Below are 24,172 nucleotides of genomic sequence, written 5' to 3'. Positions count from 1 at the left end.
TGAGTCACGTAAAAACGTGACAACGTAATGTGAAAGCCCCATCTGGAGGACAACTTTTGTTTCTGTGCATACCTGTAGTTATCGTCCATTTATTGTTATCGAGGTGAAATCCTCAATATATCATGATATTAATTTTAGGCCATATCGTTCAGCCCTAATTCTTCAGATGAATTTTTCAAATTACAGTAGTCAAAAAAAGGTTAAAATCACAGAATTTCAGCCAAAGGAATATTAAAAAGTAAAGAAAATGGCTCATTTTTTATGAAGATGTTCAGTTTAGTCATATGTCATTTTCTATCATTTGTATCTTCAATTACTATTTTCTTCCAGTGTGTGTGTTCATGCATCGCTTTTTAAAGTCACTTAGTGATGTGCAGTATCTTGTCATGCTTTTTTAATATTTGCTAAGATCATTTACTATGTTTTTATGACATGTATTGCTTCCTACTCACACAAAAAGGAAGCTAGCTTAATAAATTGGTGGCATATCTAATAGGCTGGCGATGACATGTGACAGCTGTCGAGATTAAAGGGACACCAACAAGCCCAGACCTTTTTTCCACGCTACACTTTTGTTCCTGCTGCACCATGGAAAATGCTGTTACCTACTGTGAATATCTCATTTGATAGCATGGGGAGCTCCATTTGTCAGTGTGAAGAGTGAGCTGAATGACAAAGAGTTTTGGGTGAAAAGTGTTTGCAGCTTTGCGTGATCGTGCATAAGTAACATTACCAGTGAAACCTCGCGAGTGAGTGACAGAACTGCAGAGTTCCGGTGTTGGAAATAAAACCTAAAATGGGTCCATCTCATTTGTTTTATCATGCATATGTAAAATGCATTATTTAGTCTAATTGTGTCACTGTATGCCAGTCAAAGTTGGTTTTTAAAGGATTCTGGTACAGCTTAGTGTATGAGCCCTGATTACATTACGTTTCTAACAAATACAATGATTTCAATTTAAATTAATTTTATTTCCTCCATCTGTGTATTAGAGTTTCCAACTTGTTAGTGGAGCATGCCAGTGCAGAGGGGGACTGCAGCGCTCGAACAAAGTCGGTTGGAGAGTGGCTCGACTCCATCAAGATGGGCCGCTACACAGAACTCTTCGTGGAGGGAGGATACTCCTCGCTGGAAATGGTGACTCAGATGACATCAGAGTAAGTATATGTTTAGAGGGTGGCATTTGGTTTTGCATTGCACTATTTTTGTCATTTTAATCAATATTTACTTACCAGCCACTTTATTAGGTATACCTGTTCAGCCAGCTACTGAATGTATTTAGTCAGCTGGATTTGTTGAGGATGATGCTGAGCATCAAAATTGGGAAGAAAAGGGGGATTTAAGTGACTTTGAATGTTGCATGGTTGTTGGTGCCTGTCAGGCTGTTCTGAGTGTGTTAGCAAAAGCAGATTTACTGAGATTTTTACACAGAGCTAACCATCCGGTATCCAGTGAGAAGTGTTGAGGGAAAGGTCTTATACATGTCAAAGCTCAGCGGAAAACAAGCAGACTGGTTTGAGATGATTAAAGGGCAATAGTAGCTGAAATCACCACTATTTTTAACTAAGGTCTGCATAAAACCATTTCTGAGTACACAACACTTTGAACCTTGAAACAGAAGAACACATTAAATACCACATTAGTCAGCTGAGGACAGGTAAATCGAACGTTAAAAAATGTGAAGTTTGTTGTTTCTCATGTTGTTTTGTGGCTCATTCTGGATCCCTTTGTACCAACTATCCATTATCCATCTATTTATCCTTTTCCTCCGCTTATCTGGGGTTGTGTCATGGGGCAGCAATCTGAGCAGAGAGGGCCAGACTTCCCTCTACCCAACTACTTGGGTCGACTTATTTGAGGAAAGCTCAAGACATTCCGAAGATAGTCCCTCCAGCGTGTTCTGGGTCTTCCTTTAGGTCTCCTCCCAGCTGGACGTGACCAGAAAACCTCACCAGGGAGGCATCCAGGAGACATCCTAACCCTGAGCCACCTCAACTTGCTCCTCTTGATGTGGAGGAGCAGCAGATCTACTTCGAGCCCCTCCCAGATGACTGAGCTTCTCACCCCATCTCTCAGGGAGAGCCCAGCCACCCTGCAGAGAAAACTCATTTCAGCCGCTTGTATCCGCAAACTCTTTCTTTCGGTCACTACCCAAAGCTCGTGACCATAGGTGAGGGTAGGAATGTAGGTCGACCAGTGAACCGAGAGCTTTGTCTTCTGGCTCAGCTCTCTCTTCAATTCAAATTCAATTCAAAAATACTTCATTAATCCCATAGGGAAATTAGAGCCAACTAATTTTCACCAACTAAGCCTGGTTTAAACAACACAGCCTACCTGAGTGTTGATGCTGACCATCTTCATCCCTTTGTGACCGCAGTAGACCCATATCCTGATGGCTATTTCCAGCCGGATAGTGCATCATGTCACAGATCTCAGATCACCTCTAACTGGTTTCTTGAACATGGCAATATGTCATGTTCACTGGACTCCAACCACCTTCATAATCACCCTATTTGAATCCAGTTCTGAAGATTCACATCATGGATGTGTAGCTGGCAAATCTGCAGCAGCTGTGTGGTGTTACCATGTCCCTATGGACCAGAATCTCTAAGAAATGTTGGCAACACGTTTTTGACAAGCCTTTCCTGCAAGGTCAACCCTGTACTAATAAGGTTCACCTAATAAAGTGGCCAGTGAGAGATTATCTATTGATATATAACAATAGCAAATCATTACAAAACTGCTGTGACACCATTTCTCTGAAACATTTAAAATGTGTTTTTGTGTAGATGTTTTATAAAAATAAAAAGCAAAAACAACACGTAAAAACACACACTTGTCGCAATTTTCCTGCATAAAAATGTTTTTGTTTGCTTGTTTTCAGGGATCTGAGAAGAGTAGGAGTGAACTTGGCTGGACACCAGAAAAAAATTATCACAAGTATTCAGGAGATGAGAGTCCACATGAACAACACCAACTCTCCTATAAACATCTGATGCATATGTACACGCATGTAAACACATCTAAACATTCATACGTGCTCTGACCTAAAAACAAGAAGGAAAAAAACAAGAAATGGACCTAGCATGTTATCAAAGAATTGTTGGACCTAGAACGGCTAAGCACTTTCTGCAGATGAGGGAACCCAGTATTTTACGGATCTGCACCTGATGATCTGCATTTTCATGGTTTTTTGTGCGTGGAGCTTGCCTGCGGTGTCTCTGGAGACGTATGACATTGCTGCTCTGAAACCAAACTGAACTGGACTGTGTGGTGCTAAATGGATGATTGAGAAGGCTGAAATAAAGTGAGTTTAAGGGATGCTTTTCATTGGAATGATCCCAATTTTGTAAATTTTAGGAAATCTTGTATTGCTTGCACTCTTTGGACTCTCAGATCAAATGTAAAACAAAGATAAGACCTACCCCCTTTTTTGGATGTAAAAGGAGTTTCATACTGCGGGCTCTAATGGAACTTTTTTAACCTGTCTCAGGTGAGCCTGTCTGGTCCTGAACAGAACTGGCTTGTTTGATAGTCATTTTCTGAGGAAGTATTCACCCTTAAGGAGTCACTGAATCAAATACGGAACATTCTCAGGCAGGGTGATCACATTAGGCTAAGAGCAAAATATCCGTATGCGTCAACCTCTACGTTGATGTGCTTTGGTGTTTGTTTCTCTCTTGCTAGTAGATTGTTTCGCCACTAAACTGTAGCTACTTTTCGACTAAACGAGTCATGGAACATCTGGATATCATGTACACTGTCTTATTTTAACAAACTTCAAAGTATTGCAAGACAGTTTAAAAACAGGCCTTTTTTGTTTATTAATGACAAATTTTACAACTGGTTATTGTTGAGGCTATTATGGAGGCCACACATGAGATAGATTTTAGGCATTAAGATTTTATGGTTGAATGTAAAACTCTGGTAGAATGTGACAGCAACCATTCTGGTCCTTAAAATGAAGCCAGAGAATGTAAAACATCCATCTGGCCACCCTTAAAGGTATCCCCAATAAAGCTTATAGGAGTTTCTACAGAAATGACTCACAATTAATTTATCAACCTGTTTGCTTTACGTACATTTTTGAAGGAAATTCATTGGAAGTTCAGTTGGTCCTGGGGAAACCTTGCTGTCTCTCAGATTCTGGATGATCCCCTTTTTTGGGAGAGAATCTCATGGGATGATTTGTTGGTAATCTAACAGAACCCACCGAATGAACTCATAGCAGCCTTCATCAGTCAGGTCACATCGTCATCTTCACTGGGCCTTCAGTTTTAAATAACAACAACCTTCAGGTATCACAGAAAACCCTCAGCAATCCATTGAGTTCACCATGCTACAGAAAACCTCCTGTAGCCATGTGAACTGCACCACAATAAACCTCACTCTGATAGGACTTCTGGGAAAACAGGAAGGCAATATTGATTAACATGGAAATCATTTATTTATTTATATTTGTTTGAAAAAAAGGCAAAAATAATGTGGACATTTTCTGTTTTGTTATAGTACTCTCTCTTGGACTACTCGAGCAGCTCAGCCTATATGTCTCATGTAAATAATGTACTATATCTTCCAAGCAGGGAGCATTGTTTTTTTGTCTATCATACAGATATGTATTATATTGATATTGAGCATTCATTTCAGAGTAGTAAACTTAGGTAAACGGTGACAAATATTCTAAATCTGCATTTCTTCCACTTGATTACCTGACCCCTAGGTGGGGGCAACCAGCACATTTGGTACCATATAAGGGGTCCCCAAAATAAGTGGGGCGGAAAGCAGATATCCATTTTATGTTGTTGGTGATTGTGTTGACTTTAAAGTTGTGGTGCAGGACAGAAGACTAGTTTCACTGACTCTCGATGAGATGGTTAACTTTGCTCTGCCTCGATGTAATAAGTCTGCACATGGACTGATGAGAGCTTCTCGTTTTCTTGTATGGTTTAAAGGTAAACAATTATGTCAGTAATCACGCCTGTGCTTTTCTTTTCTCTGGTATGAAGTCATTTCAATAATTTATTGCTAAAATTTGACCCAATGACAGCTGTGTCCACATATGCAGCGTGTTCTGACATTATACATATGTTTGCAGATACTTTATTTAAATGTATGTCTGTAAACTGTTGTTCTGGGACATAATTATAACACAAGAGATTATAAAGAGTTCTTTGATAGGTGGCATCACTTCACTATATGAAAAGCACACAAGAGGAATGTATGGTTTAGAGGGGGATTCGCATGTCGAGGAGCATGTTTGTCTTTAAAACTCAAACCCGTGCTAGCAGGTCAACAAGAGTCACTTACAGGTGTTTTCTTGCTCCGATTACTCTCTAACCTGCTGTAAATATTTTATAAGGTTGATTGGTTTAAGTACAATTGATCACATCCAAAATTCTATAAGGGTTTGCACTTTCAAGACTGAAAATGTTCTGAGGACAAGTTTCTTTTCTAAGATCTGCATTAGTCTCTTTAGTCTGCATTTATAATTTGGGATTTGAATCAGGAGAAGAAATGTGGTTTTCATCCTGGTCGTGGAACACTGGACCAGCTCTATATCCTTAAGGGGTCCTGGGTGGTGCGTGGGAGTTTGGCCAACCAGTCTACATGTGTTTTGTGGATTTGGAGAAGGCGTTTGACCACATCCCTCGGGGGGCCCTGTGGGGGGTACTCTAGGAGTATGGGGTACCAGGCCCCTTGATACGGGCTGTTAGGTTACTGTACAACCGGTGTCAGAGCTTGGTCCGCATTTCCGTCAGTAAGTCAGGCTCCACCGAGGCTGCCCTTTGTCACGATTCTGTTCATAACTTATATGGACAGGATTTCTAGGTGCAGCTAATGTGGTGAGGGGATCTGTTTTGGTGGCCTAAGGAGTGAGTCTCTGCTATTTGCAGATGATGTGGCTTCATCAGAACGTGATCTCCAGCTTTTGCTGGAGTGGTTCGCAGTGTGAAATTCAAGTGTGAAGCAGCTGGGACGAGAATCAGCTCCTCTGAATCCAAGGCCATGGTCTTGAGTTGGAAAAAGGGTAAAATGCCTTCTCCATGTCTGGGACAAGGTCCTGCCCCAAGTGGAGGAGTTTAAGTTTCTCAGGGTCTTGTTCATGAGCGAGGGAAAGATGGATCAGGAGATTGACGGCGGATTGGTGCTGCGTCTGCAGTGATGTGGGCATTGTACCGATCTGTCATGGTGAAGAGAGATCTGAGCCGGACGGCAAAGCTCTCGATTTACCGGTCGATCTACGTTACTACCCTCATATTTGGTCATGAGCTTTTGGGGATTGCCCGAAAGAACGAGAACTCGAATCTAAGCGGCCCAAATGAGTTTTCTCTGCGGGGTGTCTTGGCTGTCCCTTAGAGATGGGGTGAGAAGTTTGGTCATCTGGGAGGAGCTCAGAAATAGACCCACTGCTTCTCCACATTGAGAGGAGCCAGTAGAGGTGGCTCAGGCATCTGGTTAGAATGCCTCCCTGGTGAAGTTTTCTGGACATGTCCAACCAGGAGGACACCCAAAGGAAGACCCAGGACACAATGGAGGGACTATGTCTCTCAGCTGGCCAGGGACTGCCTTACATTTCCCCCGCAGGAGCTGGCACAACTGGCTGGAGAGAGGGAAGTCTGGGCCTCTGCTTAGGCTGCTGCCCCCGCGACCCAACTCCAGATACGCGGACCAGAATGGATGGATGCTATATTGTACTTTTAACTATAAAGAAAACAAAAGCATTTAAACATCTGTTTTGTGTCTTTGTTTTTAAACCAATGAATGGGTTTTCTACAATTTTTTTAGATGTCAGTAGTAAGTTAGTACTTAGTTAATGGTATTAGTAAAAGTGCAACAAATGCAGTAAACCCAGACATGTAGACTAATGTGGCTATGCAGATTGACTTCATGTTGCAGAGGGGTAAGAGGAAAACCTGTATGTTCAGAAAATGAAATAGCTGTTGGGTGCTTCAGTTAATAACCAGCAAGTTTCCAGTATGTAAGGTATGTCAATTTCACAATCAGCTGTTGGACAACCAACCTTTCCCATTTGATTTCCAACTATAAAACCTATGCGTGGGGCATGGACAATTGGTGATTAATATACTCTTATAAGTGCCTCGCCTCCTGTAAGCACCGTTGTTTCCTTTCCTGTTAATCGCCCTAATTGTGCTCCAACTTTCTAAATACACTCTGCCAACAATGTCTACAGGCAATAAGAAGAATGTCAGACAATGTGTATGTTGGAACTAGTTTAATTTGCACTTTACGAGGAATTTGTAACTCTTTTGTTTGACTAAAATTTTCTAGGTGACTTGCTTTTTGTTTTTGTTTTGTTTTATTATTTACAATGTACTAATTGTGTTTCTTGATGCTGGTTATATCACTTTATATTGTCAATGCTTCCCTTGTCATATAATTTGACAGCCAAGCACAAAGAGTTGGTAATATTTTTGAGACAATTAAAGCTATGTAAGCGTTGAAGTTTTCTTGTGTATGGCACAACGTCACACCTTCAGGATGTAAACACAGGGTTTGGCAGGCATCTGATGGGGCAGAAGAATAAACCCAGACTTGTTTTATCATTTCATTTTTGTGAAATGATCCACATAGATGTCAACAAACATCTGATAGTTTGTCCTTGTATCTGGAAATGGAGAATTGCTCTACCACTGTTAAGTGGAAAAATGTAAAACAGGTATTGACATTGCCAGTATGCACAGTTCAGCTCTGAAATATATCCTGGGGGATTTATTCTTAGCAGCTGGCATTATGATTTCTGCTATTTGATTGTGAATGGTGAAAAAATGTCCCTAACCAAGCAGCATGTTCTATTTATTTTTGTCATTTTTCAAATCAAACTATTGGATTTTTTAAGAGCCCCAGTTTGAAGTGTTTTATACCTTTTTCACAAAGACAGTAAACCCCTATGCAGCACATCAACTGGTTTCCTCTGTAACTGAGGCAGGGCTGGTTTAAAAAAAACCACTTAACTCTGATTTCTACAACTATTTCCGACCTTAAAATGTTTCATGCCAACACTATTATTCATCATGTCACCAAGTAAGTTTTTATCTCAAACAAGAGCAGCTGTCTCCAGTGCTGCCTGGGGCACTTCCTGTAGGACTATAATTAAACTTCAGCTTGATTAACCATGTATCGGGAAATAAACATTAATGCGAAAACTCACAAAATGTAATTTACATGAATCGCTGTGATGGTTTTGTTTTCAGATGACAGCAATCCATTTTCTGTCAGCTTGTCACTCTGGTCACGCTTCCTCAGTCTTGATAAACCAACTTCTTACTGAACCTTTAATTTTAACAGATTGCAAAAATATATATAGTTTTTGTTAAATTATTCTAAAGTGAATTCACCTAGAGTGTAATCCTAGCTACGGGTGGGTTTTGATCTGTTGTTTTAGACATTTACCCTTTTTTTGATTCTGAATAGCAACTGTTTCAGACAGAAAGGCTTGAAATAAACTTTCAGACAAAGATCCATGCTTCAGTCAATAACTTAAAGTTTTCAGTCTGCAGTACCTAATGTATTATGAGGAAAAACAAATACTTATTACATGCATCAATGATTGGGTTCGTATAATCAAAAGATTGCACTAACATCCTAAAAGTTTTTAAGACACAAGAACATCCTAGAAATCTGTTTTTTGTGAGTGAGGTTTTATCAAGGGGGGTTGGTAGCAGAACCAATTTTCTCCTGCTGCTGGTTTCATAATGGTTTCACCAGCTAACCAAATATCCCCACTGTTAAATAAAAATAATCCAGTTGATTTTGTTGATCAGACGAGAAGTAAACAAACCCATTGTGTCTCTTGGATGAGCTTGATCTGTCTCTTTTGCTGGCCTTTTATTATGAAAACAATTGAGATTTGAGAGAATTGTAGTATGTTGTGCCATATGACAAACAATAATGCAGGTGGGGCAAAACTTGAAAATGAATCAGTTTTTATGCTTGTTGGGTAACACTGAGGCTTTTGGTTGATCTCCACATTTGCAGTAAAAGAAAATAGGCTATGTTCTAAAGATCCACCCACTTCTCAAACACAATGATCAGGAAGTGGAAAATGGATGCATTCTTTGTGTTCATGCATCTCTTCATAGGGGCAAATGTGCAACTTTCCAATAGAAAGTGTACAAAATCTGGTCTTTCCTTATTTACAGTAAGTCATTCCAGATAACTATCAGTACACCACTTATCAAGATTTTAAATAATTAACTGTTGTGATTCATTGAAAGCACAGTGAAAAATACTTGGCTATTATGTGCTATTGGTTTGTCTTTGAAATTGTTGTGTATTAGGTTTGTGCTGATGTTTTTGTAGTGTCTTTTTCAAAGACTATATTTTTGTAATAAAGGTTGGAAAACAGCTTTTGGTTTTACTGTGTCTCAGATTTTTAATGACTCATTATTTTCATCTAATATGTTGGGGATGCCATCATCGTTACTGTAACCTTAGGTGGCAAAGAGGCCAGGGGTCTCATTTATCAAACATTGCGTAGAATCTTTACTAAAACCATACTTAAGCTCAGCAAAAAAAAAATAAAAAATGTACTTACGTCAATTGGGTTTGTGATCTATCAAACATGGAGTATGCACAGCCGCACGCAATCTACGCTTCATAAACCAGAAACTAATGAGAATATTTCTCAGCTACATTTTAGTCACATCCCACCATCACCACGCCCACTTACTGCCATAAATAATCAATGCAAAGCACCTTGTGGATCTCATGCATATACATAAGCCGGCTGTTGTAGCGCTCCGCCAATGACATGGTGATCGTAGATCAAGGCAGATCAAGGAAGCACAATTTCACAGAAGCAAAAACTGAGGTACCTGTGGGTGTGGTGGAGAAATTAAAGGAAGTGCTTTTGCAAAATAAATAAGAGAAAAGCCACAGCGTTGCTGAAACCGTCAATGTTGTGGATTCTTCAGAGATCTGTGGCGGATATAAAAAAAAATGGTCCAATCGAGATTCGATTCCCAGACTCTCGGGTGAAAGTCACGCATGCTAACCAGTCAGCCAGAGATCTCCCCTGTACAAGTAGCCAGGGCACATGATTAATCAAGTCACAGTGACAGGACACACACTGTCACAGACACATGACATTCTGTCTCAATCTGTCCACCTGTCCGTATTCTGCGCTTCAGGCTATGTGTGTGTGTGTGTGCGCGCACGCACGCGTGTGTGTGTGAGTGTGCGCACATGTGTGTGTACGCGCATGTGTGTGTGTGGGGGGTCTTGTTCTGTGTGAAAATGAAGCAGTACATGTGATAATGCTGCAGGATTTCATGATTTTATCCTTCTCAGCAGCAGCACTACAGGTGCTTTCTATGTCCAAAATGTGTGTAAGCCAGGTCCTTAGTCAGCTTAAAGTCGCGCACATTTTTCCGCTAAGTTTTTTTTTATAAATCCCAAAGTTTCCGTGGAAAGTTGCTAACGCAGTTTTCCGATCCCGTTTTGTGCGTAAGCAAGCCTGATAAATGAGGCCCCTGGTTCTCAAATATTTCAATTATTCCTCTAATTCTTTATTTAACTACCTGAGAGACGCAAAAAAAAGCCTGGAAAAGAATTAAATATGCTTTACTTAAGGCTGTGTATTTCACAGCTATTTTAAGGGCGATGTTGGATGAAAAAGTATTTGCCTTTTTCTCACAGACCACCGCAGCAGCAGCAGCAGCAGCTTTAGCACTTTTAACGATCCAAGGGACACCCAAAATACTGAACTTTCTTCACATAAAACCATTTAGAAATGGTATAAGCAGTTAAGAATAGTCATCAAAAACTCTAACAGTACCACTAAAAGCTATAAAACACGCAACTACATTCACCTGCTCAGACTAAGATAACATGATAACCAAAATACAGTTGATTTAATTTACCAAATGAAAACCAAATAGCCTGGAAAAAGTGATGGCAGTTTAAAATTGATAACTGGTAACACTTGCAGAAGGAAAATATGCTCTACCTGCTAGTTCAGACATTCTCTTTCAGATTTTTTAGTAGAGGACTGTCATGAAGTGGTGAGGGTGGCGGCGGGCCATGTGTGGTGGAGCTGACCAGGAGGCAAGAATGCAGGCACGGATAAAAATAAAAATGGATTTAATGACAGGATCCGTCAGGAAACAAGTCACAACACGACAAACTATGCTCCGACAATCACATACAAGACGGGAGGTATAAATACACAGGGAAAATAAGGAACACATGGGCAGGTTAACAAGGGGCAGGTGAGACTAATAAAACTAATCAGGAGGTAGGGGAGAGTCACATTCGGTGGGAGGCAGGAGCAGATCGTGACAGTACCCCCCCCCCCCCCCCCCCCCCCCCCCCAAGGGGGGGATACCAGACACCCACAAAACCCACATAACTCAGGAGACTCGGGAACACACACTGGAGACTCGGGGAGACACTTGAACTCGGGACACTGGAACTTGGGAACTTGGTACACTGGAACTCGGGAACTGGGGACACTGGAACTCTGGAACTTGGGACACTGGAACTCGACAGCAGCAGGCGCGGGACACTGGAACTCGACAGCAGCAGGTGCGGGACACCGGAACTCGACAGCAGCAGGCGTGGGACACTGGAACTCGACAGCAGCAGGCGCGGGACACTGGAACTTGAGAAACTTGAGAGACTGCAGCAGGCGCGGGACCCTGAAGAGGCTGCAGCAGGCGCGGGACCCTGTAGAGGCTGCAGCGGCGGGACCCTGTTGAGGCTGCAGCGCGGAGGACCTGCATGCGTAGGCCCCACAGGCGTGGACCAGGAAGCTGATGTGATGAAATGAAGGAGCGACGCGAGGAAACCAGGATTGGCGGCAGGTACTTGACAATATGGTCAAAGCAGGTGTACATAAGGATCCAACTGGGTCCATAGGCGGATGCTCGGGTGAAGGGAAGCAGAAATGGAGCGGGAAGACCAGCCCTACCACCCCGAAGAATGTTGGCGTGCATAGGGGGTTTTACCTCACCAAAACTCCAGGATCCACAGCTTCTGTGGGAAAACGGGACGGGGCGAAACAGCAGGAAAGGAGAATGATTTTGACCACCCCGAGAACAGGTAGGATGCGTCAAAACCCCTCAATGGGTTCGACCACCCCGAGAACAGATAGGATGCGCCGAAAACCCCTCAAGTCAAAATCTCCCTCTGCTGAAAAGGAGACAAAGCAAAAAATAATCCTCCAGGCAGATGACTAGAGCTCACCACAGGTCCAGGTTGGTCGGATCATTCTTTCATGAAGTGGTGAGGGTGGCGGCAGACCATGTGTGGTGGAGCTGACCAGGAGGCAGGAATGCAGGCACGGATAAAAATAAAAATGGATTTAATGACAGGATACGGCAGGAAACAAGTCACAACACGACAAACAAACAATGATCCGACACTCACACATACAAGACGGGTGGTATAAATACACAGGGAAAATCAGGAACACATGGGCAGGTTAGCAACGGGCAGGTGAGACCAATAAAACTAATCAGGAGGCAGGGGAGAGTCACAGTCAGAGGGAGGCAGGAGCAGATCGTGAAAAGGACAGAATTTGCAGTCCTCAATCAAATCTATCAAATCAATTCAACGATACTTTATTAATCCCAGAGGGAAATTAGAGTTTCAGTACACACAATTCAGAGATCAGACATACATGGTCAAAACACATGACAAGAATTGGTGACTGTGGTCATTCGCAACCCTGAGTCGCGCTACCTTAATAGAGATAAGAGGGGTTACATGAGGATTGGTTCAGGTGGAGGGAAAAAAGGCACTTCAAAGTTACCCTCCCACCAGGAGGGCAGCTTTGCGCTGCAAAAAAACACCTCAGACAGAGATATGCAACAGACTTCAGACAACACAACATAAGTGTCCACTAGGAGGGGTGGTGGGTTGGGACTATCCCAACTTCAGTTCCTGCAGCCACGATAAGCAGCGCATGTCACCTCAGTGTGGATGCGGGGGGAGCATTGAGGGTTGGAGGGTTGCAGTGACCCTGGACGCTTCGGCGGCTTTCCCGCAGTCCCGCCCAGGCTGGGAAAGGAGGCAGAGTTGAGTTGCCATAGCGACGGCACATTCCACATATCTTCTGAGGGGGGAGTTTTTGTTGGAGCCTTGCAGGCTCAAGGATGCCAGATTCCGATTAGAATTTGTTTTGGGGCCAGACAGAGATAACATCCTCTCTGTCTTACAGTTTGTTGGTCCTCATCCTCTCAGAATCCCAATAATGGACGTTAATCTATCCCAATCTGTGCTGATTTGTCCACTCTCTCCTTGATGGCATCCATCCTTTGTGCCAAAGAATGAATCTCCGCCAAAGTCCCAAGCTTACGATTCATCTCGACAATTATTTGAGTCTGTGAATTCACAGCACAGTGCAAACCATCTCTGAGCTCGGGGATCAGGCCAATATTTCTCGACAGCTCGTTAATTTTCCAGTAAGCCAGGTAGCCTCCAAGGCCAATGAGCAGGAAACCTGACACCAATACCACGAATATCCACATGTCTTCAGAGTCCTCCACAGGCAGCTGACAAAGACAGACTAAGTTCCACTATTTCCAGGAGCCCATGACGTGTCCAACTGGGTCTGTACCGGCAGGACATCCGGGAGCCCCTTCTCCCATTCTCATCACTGAAAACATTTTATCAATCACGTTGAGAGACCAGCTAATGAGATCCATTTAAATGTATTTCAGTTTCCAGAAAAATGCAGAAGCAGCCGTGCACCCAGCACACAGAGTCAGACAAAGGCCTTGAGGATAAGATATGGAGGAGAGGAGGAAAAAACCGTCTGCACCCGCCAAGAGCCGGAAGAAGAAGCAGCAAAGCAGCCTCAGACCATTACAATACCACACCAATTTTAACGGGAACCACTTCTTCTACAAAGTTCCAGTTTAATCTGATCAGTCTTCAGGATATTTTTTTGAAACATGTCTTCAGAATCATCAAGTTGTGTTTGTTTTTCCTCTATCACTTTGTTATTGCTCCAATGTTAACCAAGTGAAGCCTCATTCATCGAGTGTGTAACAGATGCGGACCAGAGTTTATCTGACTTCCACAAAGACTGAAAATCAATTAGTCCATTCAAAGTATTCACACCAGTGCTTGAGCAGAGCAGATACGGGTGATTTTTTTTTATGGACGCCACATACAGATCATCATGAAATTGAAGAAATCACATGAGCCAGACAGGAAGCGAAATGATGCCAGCAATGTGCATCCAGAATTTTTCTAAATAAAACTTGCATCATTTTATCGGCTTAGTTTGTTATTGACCGGGATATCATTCCATTGTGTATTATGGTTTGAGAAGACGACTGTGGCTTTTGTTTACCAGCTCCTCTCCATACACACAGTTCCAGAGACACGCCACACAGGATCTGTCTGAAAGCCATATGAATACAAACCACGTTCATTCCACGCTAGGTGTAAATGTAGCTTGGAGCCTGACATGTTTGGATGTTGTATTGGGTGTTTATTTTTTGTTTGTTTGTTTGTTTTTAATTTAAAGCAGTGGTCACCAACCTGGTGCCCCCACAAACCATTTAAGGTGTCCATAGGCTTTTCATCTAAATAGCACAAGTCTAAAATAAAATAAAAAATATTTTGAATCACAACTTGTGTCTTGGCTCAGATGCATCTGTTACAGGAACTAGAAATGAGCCCCATCAGAGGAGAGCTTCAGATGGATTTGGAGGCTTATGTCCTGATATTTGGACACTTTGCCTCAGATTGGGTAACAGCAAGATACCAAAGACTTGGTTTGCTTAGCAACGTTGATTTTTAACTCCACAAACAACAAGCCTGGAGGAGTTTTGCCGTGTGATCTGGAGTTGCTAATGCAAATGGTTGGCTTCTACTAGCAGAGACATTATTTGCCGTTTCCTGGATGTTAAACCAATAACAGCCTTCCCTGTTGCAAGTCAAGATGGGTGAGTCCATGAATGTTAAGTGACAGTGTGACGTAGATCGGTCATGATTTTCAAATCCTAGAGTTTCACCATCTATTTTCTATCAGAAGCTAATGCAGGAGAAAGGTTTAGGACACCATTTTCATTTTCAGCCTGCATGAAAAATTCAGAGGTAATCATCTTTTGAACATTCTTGCTGTGTTTGTCTTCAAATTCCATTTTTGGTTCTTTTTTAAACACAGATAAGGTTTTTTCTTTACCTTGCTGACGTTTCGTTTGCGGCTGCAAACATCCTCAGTAATTTGGTGGCGTCACTTCCTACTCCGTTTATCCGCCCTCTGCTGCCCGCTCTCCCATCTCCGATGACGCAGTCCCATGCATGATCCAATAAGTAAACTCCATTGTCTCTGTCCATGGTTCCACATCCACGTCTCCTTATCTCTATGGCTTCCTTTATCTATCTTTTGTATTTATGTTGTTCGGTGTTCCTGATCCTGGTGTTGTCCCAGTCCATTATATGGTTTACTCTTGTGCAGTGATCTGTTACGGCCGATTTCTTTATTGTACTTTCTGCTTCTTCTTTTGCTGCTCCAGAGCGGGCAGCAGAGGGCAACAACGTCCTCTGCTGCCGGCGGATAACTGGAGTAGGAAGTGACACCACCATCAGCATCAGCTTTGAGGATGTTTGCAGCCGCAAACGAAACGTCAGCAAGGTAAAGAAAAAACCTTATCTGTGTTTAAAAGAAACCAAAAATGGAATCAGAGATAATCAAAAAATATTTAAAAAAAATTTTCAGTGAACCACATTTTTAAATGAGTGACTGCATTTTTAATGACATCGTCTCAAAATCATATATTTGCTTATTTTTGCTTGCTGGTCTCCAATATTAAAAAGTGACAAAAAGAAGTAAAAAAAATATTTCATCAAACCACAAATAACTGAACAGAACCACAACTAAAATATTTGTTCCTCTTGATTCTGTTAGATGTAGATTTTATGTATAATTGTAGCAAGGGATAGTTCACAACATTTTTTAATGCTTTTTCAACGTACAGACTGTACGAGAAGGGAATCTGAAAAAAAACCGTATGTTCTAATTTAAAGATATTTTGAAATTAGGGAACAAAATCAAACACAGAGAAAGGTTGTTTTTAGAAGCAAGACATATTCAGTCTTTATCTAGAATACTCCACATTGTCTGCAGATCATTGTTCTGAATCTGTGAAAATGGCAGTTGATTGCTGGGTCAATGATTTACAGAAATATTATCTAAAATGCCGTTTTAAAACCAGATGATGCAAATCCTGGTAATAATGTGAAAAGAACTGCTGATGTCAGCAGACAATGTGATGATGTAACTTGTTTAATATGAAACAGCCAGTCATGTGAAAGAACTGCTAACAATAGAACGCATTAATAGATTTTATGCAACAAAGGCTGATTTTGTGAGGTTTTGCCAATTTTGCAACTCTATCGAGGTGACAGGCATTGTTCGGCTCTTTAAGCCACTGTTTTAGGAGAGATAAGATAGTGTAAAAACCCACAAAGACTATTCAACAACAGCTCATGAATGTTTTCTCAATGTTTCTTGTTGAATAAATGTGTGAGAGTGTCATGCACAGCTATAGCAGTGCCGTAGATGTTTGTATGTAGAATTCAGGACCAATTTGTTATGTATGTCTGCATATTTGTGTGATATGTCAAATCAAACCATGTTGACCTCTAGGGGAATCCACTGCTTGTGTGGCTTAAGGTTATTCTTATACTCAGAGGCAGAATGTGTCAGAAAGTGTGAAATTAGCCACTGTACAATCAGCACGGTTATTACCAAAACCTCTGTATCAGCGGGATGTGGAAAAGACCTTTGGTGTGTGTGTATACGTGGGTGCTGGGATTGCACTGGGCCCATATTCCCATTGGTGCTGACTGGGATTGTTCTTGGATAGATGGACGGGTTGCTGGCTCTGGGCTACCCCCACTCCACTTCCTCCCTGTGTGCCTGCATGTCTTTACAAACCTTTCTGTCTGTTCAGTCTGATCTCTCTCTTAACCATCTCACTCTGACATGCATGAGCCCCCCCCCCCCCCCCCACCCCACCCCCACCCCGCACCCCCCCCACCACACCCCCGCATGACATTTAGTTGGTGATTTTGTTAGGTCATACTGGTTGTCTTTCTGTTTTCTCGTCCATTTTCTGCCAGAGGCTGTCATTGTGTCATTCGGTCAGGTATCCCTGAGCAAGATAAAGTAATTTTCTCTTGAAGAGGTGTCACTGGTCGAAGCGTCCCCTGGGTCATTTGAAAATCATTGCAGAGTTGCCTCTTTAATCATTATAAATGACCTTGAGAAAAACCTTAACTGTCGATTTAGGTGCAATTGTCTCGGTTTTTGTGTACATAAACTGGTGTAAGACAGCAGTCGTTTTCGTGAGTCAATGCATGCATTTCTCTTTGTTTTAGAATCCTGATTTTAACTAGAGCTGTTTATTATTATAGTTAACTCATTCACTGCCAGACATTTCCTGATCAGAAAAGCCCTTCACTGCCAGCATTTTTCAACATTTTCACAGTTTTTTGAAGAGTCACTGAACGTTGAGCTCAAGGATGATGTCAACGCCAAAACTAACAAAACAAAGAGTAGACTCACCTCTTACATCAGGAAGAATCCGTGCGTTTCAAACGTTATCCGTTCTTTCGTAATCCATTTTAGAATTGTGATCGGTAGAAGCTTTTCCGGTTAGCACCTCACTTTTTTTAGAGCCCAAAATGATCTCCTAACACATGGATTTTCAGCTTCCTGATCACGTGACGTGTGACGTATGCTGCGAAAGATCAGCTTTAGAGCTGGGATGTTTGTTCTCATGGTGTGGGGGCTCGTTCCGATGCCCATACAGTAAAAAAAAATGCAAATGACTTTAGACGTCATTGGCAGTGAATTAGTTAACATTAGGGATTTTGGTGATCAAAGAAGAAGAAGGAAATATATCCTTTTTTCTAAACAAAGTACTTAGGTATATCTGCTCTTGACACAACAAAAAGCGTAAATCTAAATAATCCAAAGTTAATGCCAAAGCTTTTTCAAAAGAGCGGCTGCCATCTTTGTTGTTTCACTCCATCACAGCAACATACCGCCCGCCTAGCCAATAGAGCGCTGTGATGGGCATCACACAGAACTGCTCAGGCCTGCAAAATCATTTCACTACTGCTAAGGTCTGTCTAGATTTCTACGCTACAAAATAGCACTTGCAGTTTGGGGAATGTAAGACCAGGTAAACATTGCTGTGGTTGCAAGGCATCAGAAAGCCCAGAAAAGGTCTTTTCCAAAAAGTATTTGTGGCCTTGAATGCATTTTAAAAACCTTTGAAACCATTTTCCTGCCCATCACTACTTATAAAAACTCTTTGCTTATATTTAAAGCCAGTGTCTTACTAATCAGCAACTATGGGTGACAAGATACAGGCGCAAAATTGCATAAAGCTTGGCTAAACATCTTTTGTATGTTCATTCTGTATTTCATCCAAACGTGAAGGAAGTGACGCCAATAACAGCGGCGAAGCTCTGAGGAAGGCTACAGTGTTAGCTGAAACATCAGCGAAACGAAGTAAAAACAACTCTTTTGCTGTGTTTGAAAAAGAACCAAGTAATTCAGTTGGCTAAATTTCACTTCTAATCACACTGGATTGGTGCTTATGATACCTTTGCATGAAATCTAAATATGGCAGCCATGTGGAGCAAATGACATGTTTGAGAACAAATTGCAAGATGCATTTTATAATTTGCCACAAATGCCTCTGCAATTTCCCCCATTTGTTTTTCAATTTCCCTACAACAACACCCCCACCCCCCAGTGTTGTCACATTTGTCACACTTTCTGACTCAGGTAGCTAAATTGCAATGGTTTAACAGCTCTAACAGTTGGGGCAGCAGTAGCTGAGGAGGTAGAGCGGGTTGCCTCATGATCGCAGGGACATGGGCTTGATTCCAGCTCCCGCCAGGGGTATTCTGCTGTTGTGTCCTTGGGCAAGACACTTCACCCAACTTGCCTGTTGTTGGTGGTGGTCAGAGGGGCTGATGGCACCAAATGGCAGCCTCGCCTCTGTCAGACCGCCCCAGGGCAGCTGTGGCTACAAAGTAGCTTACCATCACTAGCAGTGTGTGAATGTAAGAGTGCGTGAACTTTGACTGTTCTAAGAAAGTGCTGTATAAGTTAGATTTATTATTATTAATATTATTTTTATTATAATAATAATAGTTATTATTATTATTATTATTATTAACAGCCTTTGACGACCCAATGCTGTCTTCAGACATAGCACAAGACAAAGGCATGCAACTGACACAAGAAACTCAAGAACCTCTTTGACATTTTGAGGAAACTCACTCCTAAAGCTGGGCGGACACTGTGCAACTTTTTCACTCGTAGCATTCAGCTTCAGCTCAAACCGTACGACTTCCTCACAGGCAGGGGTGGATTTAGGACTGAAGAAGATCTGGGGCTTAACACACACGCGCGCACACACACACACGCACACACGTGACACCCACTAGTCAACATCATATATGTCTTGTACCACATAATTTTTAATCTGAGGCTACATACCAAGCATATTCAGGGCAGAATATTGTTTCTGTTAGTGTTTAGTGTGAGATGATAGTAAATATTCCCTTTCTTTCTCCATGAACTTCACCTGATAGTAAGCTAACTTTAGGCAAACCAGCAGCACAACAAATATTTTCAAATAAGACTCACAAACCTGAGTCAACACCAGTCTCATCAAAGCTGGGGTTCTGGCGTTGTACGTTTTGTCAAAAAAACGTCCTTATGTCCATCTTCACTCATGCGTTTCAGGCAGAGAGTGTAGAAGAAGCCGGCTGCTGAAGGGCTTCTTCTTCAGTGGTGGAGGCTCAGGCAGGCTGTATACAAACTACTGCCAGCTGCTCCCTCTCTGTTGGACTTTGGTACTGCATGCTACTTCCGTGATTTAGATCCAGGGCTTTTCATGAAACATCCGGGGCTTCAGCCCAAGAAGCCGGGCTAACGCCGCCCCTGCTCGCAGGGCAGATCTCACGAGTCATGTGCTCACACTGTACGTCCCAGTTCTCGGATGCGACCTGACTGCTCACACTGTACGTCTGGTATCAACACGTCGCACCTAACAAAATGCTAAAAACAGCAGTTTTTACACAACACGTCAGACTTTTTTGTCTTGTTTTGCCTGTTGTCCTTCGGGAGTGCTGCAGGAGGACACACGGGGATTTATGGGGGTTGGATGAGGAAAACGAATTAAAGTAAATCTGTGTTTAGTGATCAGTTTAATTTGACATGAACATGACAAACACGCTTTCTTGACAATCTTTGTGAGTAAAAAAACACGTAGAATTAAAAACGAACAACGTGTGTTATTAGGAAATAGCGGATGAGCGGTGTTGATGCAGGATTGCGCATGCGCCGTGAGCGGTTCTGGTACTTTTTGGGTCGCAGCTGCTCGCAGCGCCGCTTCAACAGTGCGATACCCTCACGAGGGACGAGCAACATATCAAACACGCCAGAAGTCCATGTGAGCTCACGATTGCTGATCGGTAGCTGGTCACGTGGCATTAATCGCCTCTCGTAACCCCCTGTATATACTACACGACGCTCAGCGCAAAACTCGCCCCGATCTTGTGGATTCTCGCACGAGTGGAAAATCGGCTCAAAAAAGTGAAAAAGTCGCACAGTGTCCGCCCGGCTTTACAGTGTGTGGCCATCACCCTCAGCTCAGCATTGAAGTAAACCCCCTTCTAAGTGTAGAATGATGGTCATTGGTTTGTGTGGAAATTCAATAATGAGTCATTTTTACACTGAAACTGAAAGTTTTAGACACATAAACCAAACTCAGAAAGAATGTTACTTATACCTATTTGAATCATTTTCTTTAATTAACTACACGCTCACATCCAGTAGCCTCCCAAGTCAATGTGTAATTTTACAAATCATTTCCATGCAGATGCGAGCCCAAGGTGCACTTGGATAGATAAAACTGCTCTCCTCAGCATCGCAGACACACTCAACACCTATTAAGCTGTTACTGGGGGTCTGACCTCGACCAAATAAGCTGCCAGTAAATGGCCTTATCCATTCTGCAGCTGATCCGAGGAGCCTGCCATGAGAGGGCTGTGTGATGTCAAGTGGTTGGCAAGGACTCACATTTTACACACACGCAGATACACACATAAACAGACACAAAATCCTGCCAGTGGTAGCCGTCTGGCAGGTCTTTGTGTAGCACCGGCAGTAATTCTGCACACGCTCACTCACACACACAAACACACTTTTTTCTCTCTTGCCCAAGGTATCTGTCTCCTTCATACAAAGGCAGCCAAGGAGGCGTTTTGTCACCTGCCCAGATGTTTTCTCAAGGTCCTTTGTTCAAGGCAGTCAATCATATGAACAGAAATGTTCCTAATAGGAAATCCCTTTGGTGTAATGTCTGTGTGTGTTCCATCATGTGTGTGCAGCCAAGTGTGTGTGCATGTGTGTAGGGGTTTGTGTGTGAGAGCGAGCGAGCAAGAGCAGGGAAGGGCATTCAAGGTGGTGTGACACCCCAGTCAGATACAAGCAGGTAATACACTAATAACTGCTCCTCTCATGTTTTGCACACACAGAGCTCAGTACACAGACGCTGGTTTAATAACGTCTGTCACATTGACACAAATTGATTTGAAGAGACCGTCCTCCTCCTAAACACACCCCCATGGGTCATTTATTCATGCAGCCAATTTTGACCTATAATTGTATTGAAGAGTGTGTCCTCCAATGGGGGAAAAAACTGTTTTATTCAATATGTTAATATTTTACACACATCACCTCTCCCTGGGCTGCCGCCTTACCCTGGTAGAGGGGTTTGAGTGTCTCGATCCTAGGGGCTAAGTTGTCCGAGGCTTTCTGCCTCTGGTAGGGTCACCCATGACTTGAGACGACTCTTGTCGTGATTTGGCGCCATATAAATAAACTTGAATTGAATATAAAAGAACAAAAAAGTTTACATTTACTTTCAGAAGAGGCATTAACGTAGCACATGCTGGAATCAAAAGCTAGATTTTCATTGGCCTTACATCTAGTGTTTAGCCTCAATATGCATCATTACAGTTTAAAATTAATATTTTGACACTAAAAACTAGAATATCTAAATTGACGTTTAGATTATTTATAGATATCCTACTCCTGTTTGCAGAACTAACTTTTTGATAGTCAACATCAAAAAACTTCTAAATCACAAAATTCAGCCTTTTAACTCTGTCCACAGTCAGTCCAGCGGTAAGTTTGTGTAAGAAAAGTGCACAAGATGAAGTGCACAAGATGTTCACATCAAGCCTTACACATCTATCCTGGTGCATTTGAAGACTTTTAGCCTCTTCACCCTTGCTGTAATGAAGAGGTGCTCTCTGCATACTGAGCTGTCTTGTCTGATAATTATTTTCACATTACCCGCTGTGAACTGGAAGGAAGTTAGCCTCCACATCGCTCACATGCACTGCATTCCTCATAATTAGTCCTGTCATGCATGTGGATCCACTGTAGTGGAGAACAATATGTGTTGGACTCGCCATGCTAAAAATACAAGCACAACCAATTCAAATTGTATTGAGTATTCGATCATCTGACCATTCTAAGACAATGGCAATATATTAAAAAATATATATAGTTGTATGGCTTCACTTTCAGGCAATTCCTCTGGGCTTGGATTTAAAAAAAAATAAGAACAGCTCTGAATCAAAGTGTTTTGCTTTAATCTTTTGGTTTAAACTCATAAAAGTGAAGATGTTGCTGTGCTTTGTAAAAGATAAAACTTCAACAACAGAATCATCAGAGGAACTAAGAGCTATTAACTATTTTTTTCAATCATGAGCTGTTTTTCCAAAGCAATGCTGCCAGTTCTCTGCAACACCATGGCGGCATCAGGGAGACATCAGCGAGGTGGAATGAATGTCTCAAAATTTGTGCATTGCCATGCCCGCATGTTGCATTCATACCATTGAGGTAACATTACGTTGATTTGCTGGTAACATGCTGGAATCAAAGTGTGTATCTTGTAAAAAAGGCTAAAGATAATTTAAAAGAAAAGAAAAAACATAATGTAAAAACTAATTAGTTTTAAAAGACAACCAAGTTGGGGTATCTGCCAAAACGAAGATATTTTTCGATCTAAATGATGACGTCTCGTTTGGGACCTGTGTTTACGCTACAGCATGGATGCCCTCAGAGCTGTGCTCGTATTATCAATCATCCAAGTGCTTTTTGTCTTTTAGCAATTCTATCTCCTCATCAGGCCACACAAACGAGCTGGGCGCCATGTTTTGTTGAAGTTGGGCAGATGAAATGGACAGGATTTGGGGGAACTACTGCCACCTACAGGTCTGGCATGTCTATGAATGTGATTAACAATGCACTTATGCAGTAACGTGTGGATGGAGTTTTTTTTCTAAAATGCGGTGGTGTGAATGCTATTTTTTGGGAGGGCGGATCTTCACTTAAAAAAACCTGTCTACATGTGGACAAGTCCTCAGAATCAGAAGGGTTTTTTTGCCATATGAGCAAGAAATCACAACATTAAGGAATTGCTGCGATACTTGGTGCAAGAAAAGAAAGAAAAACCAAGAGGTAAGCAAAAATAAGAAAATATAATATAATCAAGATAAAATAATAACAAAGTGGCAATAATTAGAGAAATGGCTACAATATACAAGACAGTGAAAGCACGGATCAGAGCAGATCGGTTCAGGTAAAACACAACCCAGGGTCATGTGACTGAAACAAAGCAACTGGAGCAAGCCGTCCTAGGATTGTCATTCATGAGTCCACCTGCAGAGGGGAAGAAACTGTTCTTGTGGCGAAAAGTTCTGGTCTGATTCAGTTTAGGGGAAAAAGAAACACCCAGAAATGTTGTTGCTTCCACGTGTGAAGAATGTTTGCCAAAATGAAATTAGTTCATTTATTGATGTGGAGATTGATATCATCAAATATATTCTTTGTTAATTCAATTTCTTTGGTTCAGAGTAAAGAAATTTCATTAGGTGAAACTAATTAGATTTATTCCTGTCCATTAAAAGCAGTTGATGGTAATTTAGCTCAATTGAAAGCCAATTATTGGATAACAGAACATTTCTGGAAAAGAGCTGAATTTCAGTGCTTTTGAGAACAAGGCATAGATTTTATTTCAGAAGCATACTTTCACAAAAGTTTTCCAATCGGTCATAATAGTAGGCTATAATAAAGGACATTGAGTTTTA

At 41.8% G+C, this 24,172-nt stretch overlaps 1 protein-coding gene across 1 annotated transcript in view; it reads left to right on the top strand.

Annotated features, from left to right (window-relative positions):
* Positions 1-9,368, top strand: part of LOC107396732 (ephrin type-A receptor 5) — a 117,854-nt gene extending 108,486 nt beyond the window's left edge. The window contains exons 18-19 of the mRNA XM_015976567.3: positions 994-1,158; positions 2,886-9,368. Coding sequence (XP_015832053.3) covers positions 994-1,158; positions 2,886-2,997 — 277 coding nt within the window. The 3' untranslated portion in view covers positions 2,998-9,368. The remainder of the gene's footprint in view (positions 1-993; positions 1,159-2,885) is intronic.
* Positions 9,369-24,172: the final 14,804 nt, after the last annotated feature.

This window comes from Nothobranchius furzeri, chromosome 6 (genome assembly GCF_043380555.1).
Source record: "Nothobranchius furzeri strain GRZ-AD chromosome 6, NfurGRZ-RIMD1, whole genome shotgun sequence".
Lineage (NCBI taxonomy): Eukaryota > Metazoa > Chordata > Actinopteri > Cyprinodontiformes > Nothobranchiidae > Nothobranchius > Nothobranchius furzeri.
The sequence above is the reverse complement of the archived record's forward strand: the minus strand, read 5'-3'. Positions and strand labels throughout refer to the sequence as shown.